This window comes from Melitaea cinxia, chromosome 10, assembly GCF_905220565.1.
Source record: "Melitaea cinxia chromosome 10, ilMelCinx1.1, whole genome shotgun sequence".
Taxonomy (NCBI): Eukaryota; Metazoa; Arthropoda; class Insecta; order Lepidoptera; family Nymphalidae; genus Melitaea; species Melitaea cinxia.
Window position 1 is genome coordinate 16,267,394 of NC_059403.1, and position 12,526 is coordinate 16,279,919.

Genomic DNA, 12,526 nt, shown 5'->3' on the forward strand with positions numbered 1-12,526 from the left:
TCTACTTTCAAGTTTATTTTAATGAGAGTTATGCTTGGATAAATAACTGACTTGACTTCAAGAATTAATTATAAGTTTCGACTGAAAACTATTTAATAATAAATAAATGTAACTAATATAAGTAAACTGTGGAAGAATAAAGTGTTATAACAAAATGGAACTTAAATAGCAGAATTGATATTGTCAAAAAGGTATATGGTAGATATCTAATAAATAAGTTAATCACTATATTTTTGAAAAATTATTTATAAAACCGCCTTTATTTATATAAGATATATTCAAAATTATTTTAAAGGGATCTTCAATAAAACCTTTGTAACTTATTCAACATTTATATTTCCAGTACATTGATACATTAAGTACAATCATAACAATAAATTATATAATATTACATAATGTTTCATTAAGACTTGGTTTGACCTAATGACCTTTAAGATAAAAATAAATATTATTTATATTACATTTGTTCCTATTTAGTATTTTAGGGAGAAAATAATTAAACAATATGTTTAAATTTTTTTATAGAGATTATAATATTAATAACAGATCCACTAATGAAGCCTTAAAATATTTTCTTTCAATAATTACTTGTCAATGAACCATGTTTAGTCAAAAGATTTAAAAATAAAACTAAAAAGAATTCTTTCCATATTATTACTTCCATCCATAAATGAGATATTAAATAAAGCTTTAAAAATATCTTCTTTGCTGAGATATTAACAAATATATAATTATATTATTTACTCAGAATTTCATAAAATACTTATTTTCCTTTGTCACATCCACAATGTTTGGTTTAAAAAATATATCTGCCTAGTAATGTATGTTCTTATTATATTAATATTGAATTCAAATAATAAAATCCTACAAAGTTATATTCTTATTTCAGACACAATCTCTACAAAAGTTAGGTACTACAGTATTTCCTTCTTTTGAAAACTACATTGATTATAAAAATTCTTATACTGGTAGAACTATACATCATTTTCCCTACAATATATATTTATTTTTCTTATTAATAATTACTTTTCAAACGTGAAAATCTATCTGCTATATGTAGTTCATACAGACATAAAGTACAGGAAACAAAGACTATATGTATTTATCAACTGAGGTAGGGCAGAGCAGAAAATATCCTGCTCAAAATGTGGAGCATCCCGACTGGGGAAGTACCTCGATCTTACAGAAGGTTACAGCTAAATAATACTGCTCTCAATCAGTGTTGTGTTCTTGGTGGTGAGTAAGGTGACCAGAGCTCCTGGGGGGATTGGGGGTAGGGTGCTTCTGGTATTAGTATGTGTCTATAAGCTACCATAATCTCTTACCATCAGGCGAGCAGTACACTTGTGTGTCAACCGTTGTATAAAGAATATATATATACATATAAATTTCAAATTATTAAATTATATAAAATTTATTCATTTATTAATTAATCTCTTTCTGGGTAGTACTGGTGTATCATTTTGGAGAACTCCTGAGCCAACTCATTGCTGCTAGCACAGAGAACTCTTCGAGACAAAACATCAAAAGGTCCCCCCGCTGGGTCTATACACACACCTCCGGCCTCTCTGACTATGATATCTCCAGCCGCAATATCCCATGCATGAATACCAAACTCAAAGTAAATATCGGACCCTCCTAAAGCCACCATTGCCATGTTTAAAGCTGCAGAACCAAGTGTCCTCGCTCCCTGTGCTTTGGTGACTATCAATTTAAAATTCTCCAAAACAATCCTCTGTCTTTCTGCATCACGAGAAGTTCCAGCCTCAAAGGATACAAGTGCATTACGGACCTCCTTTACTTGAGATACGTGAATCTTATTACCATTTAAAAAAGCTCCCTTACCTTTCTTTGCGGTAAAAAGTTGATTCACAATTGGGTTGTAAATGATACCAGCAACGGATTCCTTATTGATAACAAGTCCGAGTGAAATGCAACTGCTAGGATAGCCATGAATGAAGTTAAGTGTACCATCGATTGGGTCAATAATCCATGTTGGTTCGTCAGTGAGAACGCATTTAGCACCGTCAGCCACTGATTCCTCTCCGATAAACTTGTGTTCAGGATATTTTGCCGATAAGCCCTTAATTAACGTATCTTCAACCTTTTTGTCTATTTCTGTCACTAGATCGATATCGGAAGATTTAGATGTAAATTCTTTGCAACCATTTCTGAATTCAATTATAAGGTTTCCGGCAGTTTTAACAAGCTCTAGAGCTACTTCAAAGTATTCGTCGATTGCATCAGTCATGTTAAATAAACGTATTTAGTAACGTTGTGGGGATTTGATGTAAAGAAATATTCACTTATAAAAGCTATTAATTTTTTTATTTAATTTATACAATTGTAAATTTTATTTAAAAAAATAACTTTCAGATCACTGAATTCAGAATTCACTGATAATGAGCGTGACAGTTTTAGCTGACAAACTGTCAGAAACAGACTGTCAAATGTCAGACTCAGACAAGTGACAAGTGAGACAAAAGGGCGCATTCCACCTAAGGCCTACAACGCCAACGCCCACGACCGCTGAAATTGCCATTCCACTAACGCAAAAGACGCCACGGGCGTTGTGGGCCAATTTTATAAGTGGAACGCTTATTTGGGCGGATTGGGTGCTGTCAGGTGTCAGCTGTGTGCTCGCAAGGTGGCGTGATGAAAACGTGCAGCTGTGTGTTGTTTTTTTTTTAAATTTCCGCCACGCTTTGATGAAAGCCAACTTTAGCCCACCTATATTTTGTGGGCGAAGTAGACGCGCCGGGTCGCGATCGCATATAGAACGGGCACCACGATCGTTGCGGACGCTTAGTGGAACACGGCCAAACAATATGTGTAATTTTGTAATCCACAGATTTTTCAAAATGCATAAATCTTTCAGAATTTACTTCTTGTTTTCCATGGATGAGTGATCTGTTGTGTCTTCCACTCTACGTTATAGAAAGAAGTAGATTTTTTGTAGCTGTAGATCGTTTATCTTCGCGCGCAGCTCATGCGTGCATGACACGCTCTGCGTGTCATTTAAGTATGTAACATCGATATAACGCGATAGGTCTTCCAGGAGATGTGGTCTCAGGGCTTCTTTGTACGAGTAGAAGCAATAAAAATGAAACGACGTTTTGATGTATTATAGATATTGCATAATCATCATATATACGCTAAGGTTTATTAATTATATTAATACGCTAAGGTTAAAATGTTGTATGTATGTATGTATTTATTTATGTATGTATGTATGTGTGTATGTATGTATGTATGTATATACCTATATGTATATGTGTTTAAGTATTATTCAAACGTTTATGTCTCAATTTGAACAACTACGCCGACACAATACCATCTCCTCTGCCCCTAGGTTGCCTGGAAGAGATCACTTTTCAGCAATAAGGCACCCTTCAATCAGCACCCTTTGTATTTTATTATACTCTGTTAAAATCAATTTGATATGTATTATTTCTGTATTGGTGTACAATAAAGTGCATTGTTATATTATGTTTGCCTCCCTTTTTAACCGACTTCAAAAAATGATGAGATTATTCAATTCGACCGTACATATATTTTTTTATGTAAAATCGTAGTGACGACTAGTGCGTTTGTTAATTTGATTCGTCTACTTACGTTGTATTACTTGTCGATGTACTTGAAGTCGGTCTTTTCGTTTGCGAGCAAACACAATTATTACAATGTTTTTAACTAAGGTTTGGGCACAGCAGGATATTTTCTGCTCAAAAAATATGGAGCAGCCCGACTGGGGTTGTACCTCGACCATACATAAGATCACAGCTAAATAAACTGTTTTCAAGCAGTGTTGTGTTCCTGTTGGTGAGTAAGGAGACCAGAGCTCATGAGGGGAACTGGAAATGGGGTCGACAATGCGCTCGCGATGCTTCTGGTGTTGCAGACGTCTAAAAGCTACGGTAATCGCTTGCCATCAAGTGAGCCGTAAAATTGTTTACCGATCTGGTTATATATATAAAAAAGTTAAGATAAAGTTTGGAACTTATATGTTGTGCCATTTGTAAAGTTGTTGTATTACTTCATGCTTTTTTGAAAAACAACGAGCTTGAATTTGTTTTTCTTAAAAATAAAAAAGGATAAATAAAACACAGATTATTAAAAATCATGAAAAATTGTTTAATTGGCATACCAACTGACAACTTGTTACAACCTATGGCCAATTTTACAATTATCAATATTGTTAATAATTAAATATAATATTTATGTAAAATATGTTTATGCTTCAATGGTTTACTTACATTTAAATTTTATATTATTATTCAGAAACAAACTATATAATAAAAAAAGAGGTCATTACATTAATTAAAACTCGGGATACAATAGTGTAAAAATTTCACAAATGATGCAAAAATACGTTTACAATAATAAAAAAAAAAAAACGTTAGAACGTCGAAACGACAGACATTACTTTAGACGAGTTCCGCGATGAAAAACCTAAGGCCACAATTTATTACTAAGTTTTACCTAAATCTAGTTATAATTGAAGCGGCGTTCTAGCGCAACGGTAATACCAAAAGCTATTGTAAAAAAAAAATACCGCGTCAGCGCGTATGTACAATCCGCTGACGGGTCGATTAAATAATAATAATAAAAAATATCCGTCGTATTCTGAACGTGTCGATACTCACTCCGAGGCGAACACGTTGCCGCTATACACTCTAGCGTGAATAAAATATTACCAAAAAATAAACGTTTAAAAAAAACCAAGTAAGTACAAACATCGCCCGGGAAGCTCCGTACCGACACGACTGGCGGTTAGCGCTACTGCTAACCGTTACTTAAGCTACGTTTAAAAATTTTATGGCAACTAAGCGCTCAGTGCATCACACTGATATTATTTACACCGTGACGGGATTTAAAAAAATATTTTTTTTTAACTGTTTTGATCGCTTTAATAAACGTGGTCAAAAAGACCCCATAGTGAATCAGAGTGTCAATGTGTATAAAATATTGTCGCAACGGCAGTCTTTGTAATCAGTCGCGATAAATGCAATACAGTGAAGAATCTAATTTGCCACAAATTATAATACTTTCAACTTTTACAATTTCATCAAAATATCACCCAATGAGTAAATTTATATCTACCCGGCCGACCGCGTCGCGACGGGCGGACAAACTCGATTGTTCAGGAATGTCTCGATATTAATACTGTCGCGATACATAACCGACATTTAACGGACTGAGAGGGATTCAACGTTTTTCTCTTCTATTCTGCGATGTGATGACGTAGATTTAAAAACAGAATTCTACAAAAAAGTTTCTACATAAAAAACATCCGTCACACACCACAAATGTATTTTTTTTAAAGCACCAATCCTCAATCAGTTACAAAACGTAGATATCGCGTTTCGGTGCATTTCATTCGTAAAATAGTAAAAAAAAAAAACATTATATACTGTTATATATAAACCTTATTATTGTATGTACAATCGTTACTTGCGATCGTTGTCTTATATCAATGTTAAAGTACGTCCAAAATACATGCGATAAGATTACGATACAGAAGCGATATCGTTGAAACAAAAAAAAAAATAATTAGCACAATGCAACCACGATCGCAGACAGAATCAGGCTTCCGGATTCGCTTACAAATAAACTGCGGTAATGTTAAATCTATACAACGCTGTAGGCACACAAACGATATAATTATTACATAAGATACCCATAAAGATTTATTTTTTAAAATGATTGTCGACTAAAACATTGTACATACAAATTAACGGAGACACTCGGAACCGCGATTCGATAGAATATAATCATAAGTTTTACTAACATTTGCCAATCATTCATAATAATTTTATTAATTTTACACAAAACAGATTTACAATGTTCTTTTTATTTTTATAAATAAATAAAATAAACTACACGCTGTATTAAGAAATTGTACTTTTAACATTAAAAACGAGCATATGATCGTCAAAAACAATTAAACATCAAAACGGTCATTTTAAAAATCAACTAATTTAATGTACACATAAAACATTTTATTGACACAATACAATAAACATCGAATCGCAGTACCGAAAAAAAAAGAAATTACAAAAAGAAATCCTAAATAACCGATATTAAAAATTTACACTAACGAATATTATTGGAAAAAACAAGGAGTAGTCAAAATCTACCCAGCCGGACCGGTGAGCTAGACTCTAGATAGGGCCTGGGGTCCTATCTAGACGAGACTAGCTCCCCAAAGCTTAATGGCCGATATTAAAAATTTACATAAACAAAAATTATTTTGAAAGAGAAGTCGGTCAAAATCTACCAGACTAACCGAGGGTCGGAGGCGAGGCGAGGCGAGGCGAGACGAGGCTCACTCGAGCGAGTTGGCGGCGTCCGTGCCGTCGTCGAGCGACTCGTCGCCCGAGGCGGCGCCGGCGCCGGGCGCCAGCGACGAGCGCTTGACGCGGCCCGCGCCCGCCAGCCCCATGGCGCCGCCCTGCCGCCTGCGGACACGCGCGCTTAGTGACCCACCGCTGGCCGTGGGCGTGGGCTCCGTGTACGGGAAGGGTCGGAGCCGCGACCCACTGCGGGCCGGCGGATTTGTTCCCTAATTTTGACTGAGGTAGAGCACAGCAGGAATTTCCTGCTCAAAATATGGAGCAGCCCGACTGGGGTAGTACCTCGACCTTACAGAAGACCACAGCTAAATAATACTGTTTTCAAGCAGTATTGTGTTCCTGTTGGTGAGTAAGGTGACCAGAGCTCCGGGGGGATTGGGGATTGGGTCGGCAACGCGCTTGCGATGCTTCTGGTGTTGCAGGCATCTATGAGCTACGGTAATCGCTTACCATCAGGTGAGCCGTACGCTTGTTTGCCGAACTAGTGATAAAAAAAAATATGGGCAACGGTCGCTATCGGGTATTTATGATAACGACCGGCACCGACGGCCCAACGTGCTATCCGAGGCACGGTGGCGAGACCCACGATGACAGAAATCCAATCCGGAGAGAAATATTTCGACTGTCCCTACGTACAGTATCGAAACTGAAAATTTTCTATTTTTTTTTTATTGCATAAAAAAACTACTTATGTATATTTTCAAAGAAAAAAGAGAAAATGCTATAAAATACACATAAAGTCACATTTTTCATGAGCTTATACGCAATATCGATACTTAACAAATCATTCAGCGTAAAAAATCTAAAGTGCCTTTTTTCAATTTTGATGTTATCCAACCGTCGGTGTTCTAGGCGACTACTCGCACCACTAGACCAGAACGAAAGATTTTATACATAGAAAAATTATATTAAATCATTTATGTGCTTAATAAATTGATGGTAAACACACATAGTACATTTTTTTAACTAGTCTGAGAAAAAAAAGTTTTTTTTTTTCTTATATTTAGAAAATTTTATCATTTCAAGTGAATAACGAATGACATCTTGTTTAAATTTCATACAAAAAACCCACAAAAGTACAATATAAATTCCTCAGACAAAAGCATATGATGATGATGATGTAATCAATGTTTTATTTGTTGATGTAGTACTGAAATCGCTCACAAAATTATTTATGACGACAGCAATTTCTAAAATTTTAACATTTTGTTAATAGGCGCAAAATTTTTCAAATAATACTAGAACAAGAAAAACAATTAATTGTTATAGTTTAAAAAGAAAATCAGATCAAGTTAATTCATATGCATGAAGTTTTCTGAAATAATGAAACTATAAAATATAGAAACACAAAATATAGAGATAAACCCAAACATAGAACGACACAAAAAGCCCTCGATAAAAACAAGTTCGACAAATCGTAATCAAATAAACGATTAGTTGATTTTATGAAAACCTATTCCTATATTCAAAAAACGATTCGTCATTACGAACCGTTCAATTTTGAACACAGAAAGTAATCTTAAATGAAAGAATAACAATGACATAAGCATGCTACCAAAAAGGTTACTCAATTTTTGTTTAAATGTCAAATATAAGTATTTATTGAGTTGGAGATTTTTTAAACATGGTAGACTCCGATGGCATAGGCGTTTAAGTACGATTTATGATTATTTTTTGTTGCATGTCAGCGTATGTTCCAAAGCGTTCCCCCAAACATTTCTTTACCTCTCTCCTCGTTGACAGCTCTCTTATTCACTATCGTCACTTATGGTGGGCCTAGACAACCATAATAAGTTTAACTAACACGGAAAAGTTTGTCTGACATCGTCAAACACCCAGAAATTAAAGTCAAAGAACCTTTAAACATATTACAGAAGAAAAATGTAATAAAAATCACTCGGGATATGTTACTTTACATAGATTTCAATTATAATATAGATACATATTACAATTATGACTAGAATAAAAAAAATTGTTTTGATGAGTACGGATGATACATGGATGGATGATAGTTATGGAGTGACCGCAGAGGGTAGTGTGATAGTAACTGGGTGGTAGTTATCAGGTCGAAACGTCCAATATGAGTTAGGTATGACGATAGTCAGGTAGTATTTAACTCAGCTTGTAGCGCAGATTCGAGCAGTGAATTTAGTGACATAAGGTGACATGACGGTGGTCAGTAAATAGTGAGAAGTTATTGGTGAAGTCGGAATGAACGTCTAATGGAGGAACTGCAGCAAGTGGTATGAAAATGTTTATGGTCGAGTGTTGGTAGTTTAGTTGAGTACATCCAAGCTACGGTAATGTGACAGTTGTCGGCTGAGTAGTGTCACACACCTAAGCTCGTTACGGATACGGTCTCGGAACACGTAAGGGCAATGATTAACAAAGTTACGAGATAATAACGATGACTGACAGCGATGTATCGGTGGTTAGGTGGTAGCGCTGTGGTATGTAGCTGGTGGGTGGCGGTGCTACAAACCTGAGCTTGTTGCGCAGGTTGGAGCACTCGCGCGCCAGGGTCTCGTGGGTCTCCAGCAGGTCCTCCAGCTCGCGTTGCGCCTTCCGCTTGCCGACCTTCTCGCGCTGGACCTCTTCCTCCGCCTCGTCCACGGCGCGCTTTAGAGTCTTCACGCGTGCGTTCATCTGACACACACAAACACACAGCGTCATATATACACATGTGTCGACAGTACACCCGCTGAGGGACCTAGAGGTCATCCATTTACGTAATGTATTTAGCAATTTATTAACCCTCTACCTCTCTCGGTGATTTGTGACGTTTCAAAAGTCACGTGTATTTTTTATGCTAAGTATATTAAAATTTAAGAATATTATCTTTAAATACAGATTTAATCTGTCTAAATTTTGAAAGTTTAAGCTTCGTAATACAAATTTATAGGTAGACATCAAGGCTGCAGGATGTTTGTTGGTTGATTTTTCTTTTTCATTGGTATCTCATTACAGAAAGGAAGGTGGGCTCTTTGTAATATTCGTGATTTTCTCCTAACCCCGGCCCACAATTTTTTTCACCAACAAACCAAATCCTCAACCTAATAGTTACAGTGCAAATAAGAAGTCTGCCAACTTGCAAATCTACCATAACCTGTACGTAAAAATATAGCAGAGTCAAATCTCGAATTACGTCCAGAGTGAACAAAGAACTAGGCGACCATATAGATCTAAATTACTTTGGCGGTAAAGTCGAGAACGACATTTATTTCGGTTCTTATTTCAATATTTATGTTTTTGATGGGATTATATTTTACCTTTTCAATCTGCTCCTTGTACTGGTCGGCATGTCTCCGTTCCTCTTCCAGCTGTAGCGCCAGCTCCTTCATCTTCTTGTCGAGCTTGCGCGACGCCTTCTGCTGCGCCAGACGCTCTCGAGACTCCGCCTCCAGCTGCTCTTCCAGGTTGGCTACCTTCAGCTCCAGAGATGTGATCACGCCCTGTGCAGCGGTTACACAAGATTAGCGCTACCCAATAACTCAGTGGCCGATTTACGCAAGCTGAATAGGACGAATCTTAGGTCGCATGAGTAGTATAACTCAGTGACCGATTTACGCAAGCTGGACGAACCTTAAGTCGCCAAATTTTAGGAGGCGGTAATATGGCCTAATTTTTTTCCAAAAACTACACTAATTTTGAGTGACAAGAGTAAGCAAGAGAAAGCAGAACGAAAGAGAACTCACTTGTCGTGCACTCGAAGTTAACATACACAAGTACATTGTGATTGATGCAAACAATTTTTTTTAACAAATTAAAACAATTACATCACCCATAACTCATGAATATGGCTCATACAGATGTCTGTGGGGGTCTGGGCGAGAATTACGCATATTTTAAGACCCTAGGACAAAATTCGAGAGAAATCTACATCAGTGGTATTTTTTATACAACTAGATTGGCAAACATTCTTATGGTCCCCCTGTACCGTACCGTAGACTATAAACGCTTGCTACCTCAATCCCGCCACTCCCCAATAGCTCTAACCCCTCACCACAGGATCACAATATTATATGAGAGCAGTATTATTTAGCTGCGATCTTCTGTAAAGTTTTTACTACTTCTCCAGAAGGGCTGCTAAAGATTTCAAGCACGATATATCCCGCTGTGCCCTACCTCAATGAAATGTAAAGGTTAACTTGGTCTTTTCGTATTACCTTGGTCTTTGTACGGCCCGCAGTCTCCAACTCAGTAAGCTTGGTCTTGAGCTCCTTGTTCTGCCGCTCGAGCACCAGCTTGCTGCTCTCCAGTTTCTGTGTGGCAGACTTCTCCGTACCCAGCTCCATTGTCAGCTGATCAATTTGATTCTGTACAAGATAGGAACATAATGTTAATACATATATAATATAAATATAATTAGATATTTTACCTTAATTTTCATTTACATCTTTAACACAAAGGGTTACAAAGTTTTTCAATAAATATCTTATTTCTTAATAAAGATTTAATTTTTATTTGAACAGGATCTTTATATTTAAATTTTCAAGCTTCCATGGTCACTATCCACACTGACTTTTACGAGACTTATAGATTGCTAGCAACCCGACCCGTTTTCGAAAGGTTCCAAAAACTATCATTGTTCCTCTTCTATATTATGCATGTATCATACATTAAAACCTTCCTCTGGAATCACTCTATTTACTAAAGAAAACCGTATAAAAATCCGTTGCGTAGTTTTAAATAACTAAGCATACAAACAACGGGAAGCGACTTTGTTTTAAACTATGTAATGATATATATAGTTTTCTAATGTGCACGCCAATTACACTCATTATAATGGAACAACCTTTTCGGATTAAATCGCGATTTATTAAGTTTTTTAAAAGCCCGATGTTTCGGATACTTTACAGCAACCGCGGACACGGGAGGACGTACAGATTATATTGTTATTGTACTTCACATTTTCATTTTGAGTGTCGAATACACTAAACTATTTTACATTTGTACTAAAATTATTTATATTATCAGCGATATGATCGAGTGTGAGACGTTCATACAAAATATTAAATAGTGTCAGTTACCTGTGCCTTCCTGAGCCTGTCGTTGAGGATCTCGGTGTTCGATTGTTCCTCATCGAGATCCTCTTCCAGAGCCGCTATCCGCGCCTCCAGACGTTTCTTCTCATCCACTAACAGCGTCACCTGTTCACGGTTATACATTCATAGCTCTGAACACACAATATTAAGGTATGTACATTAAAATCTTGCTTGTTTGGTGTGATGAGATACGGTGAGGGACAGAGAATAATTAATCTGTTTTCATGGGTTCGTTTTATTATAGAAAATTTTTCAGGATAGTAAAATGTTAGTTGTAGAGGGTTGGAGAAGTTTAGCTTTAGCTCAATAAGATACACATATACGTGTAGTAGAAGGTGGTGGTACTAGAAGGTGGTGGTAGTAGTAGGTGGTAGTAGTAGGTGGTGGGGGTAGTAGGTGGTGGTAGTAGAAGGTAGTGGTACTAGAAGGTGGTGGTAGTAGAAGGTGGTGGTAGTAGAAGGTGGTGGTAGTAGAAGGTGGTGGTAGTAGAAGGTGGTGGTAGTAGAAGGTGGTGGTAGTAGAAGGTGGTGGTAGTAGAAGGTGGTGGTAGTAGAAGGTGGTGGTAGTAGAAGGTGGTGGTAGTAGGAGGTGGTGGTAGTAGGAGGTGGTGGTAGTAGAAGGTGGTGGTAGTAGAAGGTGGTGGTAGTAGACGGTGATGGTAGTAGTAGATGTTGGTAGTAGAAGATGATGGTAATAGTAGTAGGTGGTGGTAGTAGTAGGTGGTGGTAGTAGAAGGTGGTGGTAGTAGTAGGTGGTAGTGGTAGGTGGTGGTGGTAGGGGGTGGTGGTGGTAGGTGGTGGTGGTAGGTGTTGGTAGTAGGTGTTGGTAGTAGGTGGTGGTAGTAGGTGTTGGTAGTAGGTGTTGGTAGTAGGTGTTGGTAGTAGGTGTTGGTAGTAGGTGTTGGTAGTAGATGTTGGTAGTAGGTGTTGGTAGTAGTAGGTGGAGGTAGTAGTAGGTGGTAGTAGGTGTTGGTAGTGGTAGGTGGTAGTAGCCGGCAGGCAGTACCTTGGCGCCGGTGGCGGTGAGCTCGTCGTCGCGGTCGTCGCGCTCGGTCTCCGCGTGGCGCCGCGCGCGCTCCGCCGCCGCCAGCTCCTCCGCGTGCTGCAGCGCCTCCGCCTCCAGGGCCTA

At 37.5% G+C, this 12,526-nt stretch overlaps 2 protein-coding genes across 2 annotated transcripts in view; both read right to left on the bottom strand.

Moving 5' to 3' along the window:
- Positions 1-1,388: 1,388 nt before the first annotated feature.
- Positions 1,389-2,251, bottom strand: LOC123657309 (inositol monophosphatase 1). Its single transcript, XM_045592880.1, has one exon. It carries the CDS (start codon positions 2,249-2,251, stop codon positions 1,430-1,432), a length of 822 nt encoding a protein of 273 aa, XP_045448836.1. The 3' UTR covers positions 1,389-1,429.
- Positions 2,252-6,325: 4,074 nt separating this feature from the next.
- Positions 6,326-12,526, bottom strand: part of LOC123657483 (myosin heavy chain, non-muscle) — an 86,587-nt gene continuing 80,386 nt past the window's right edge. Inside the window, exons 25-30 of the mRNA XM_045593025.1 lie at positions 12,404-12,523; positions 11,384-11,503; positions 10,520-10,669; positions 9,623-9,805; positions 8,836-8,999; positions 6,326-6,458 (exon numbers count right to left, since the gene is read on the bottom strand). Of these exons, the coding sequence (XP_045448981.1) occupies positions 6,326-6,458; positions 8,836-8,999; positions 9,623-9,805; positions 10,520-10,669; positions 11,384-11,503; positions 12,404-12,523 (870 nt within the window). The remainder of the gene's footprint in view (positions 6,459-8,835; positions 9,000-9,622; positions 9,806-10,519; positions 10,670-11,383; positions 11,504-12,403; positions 12,524-12,526) is intronic.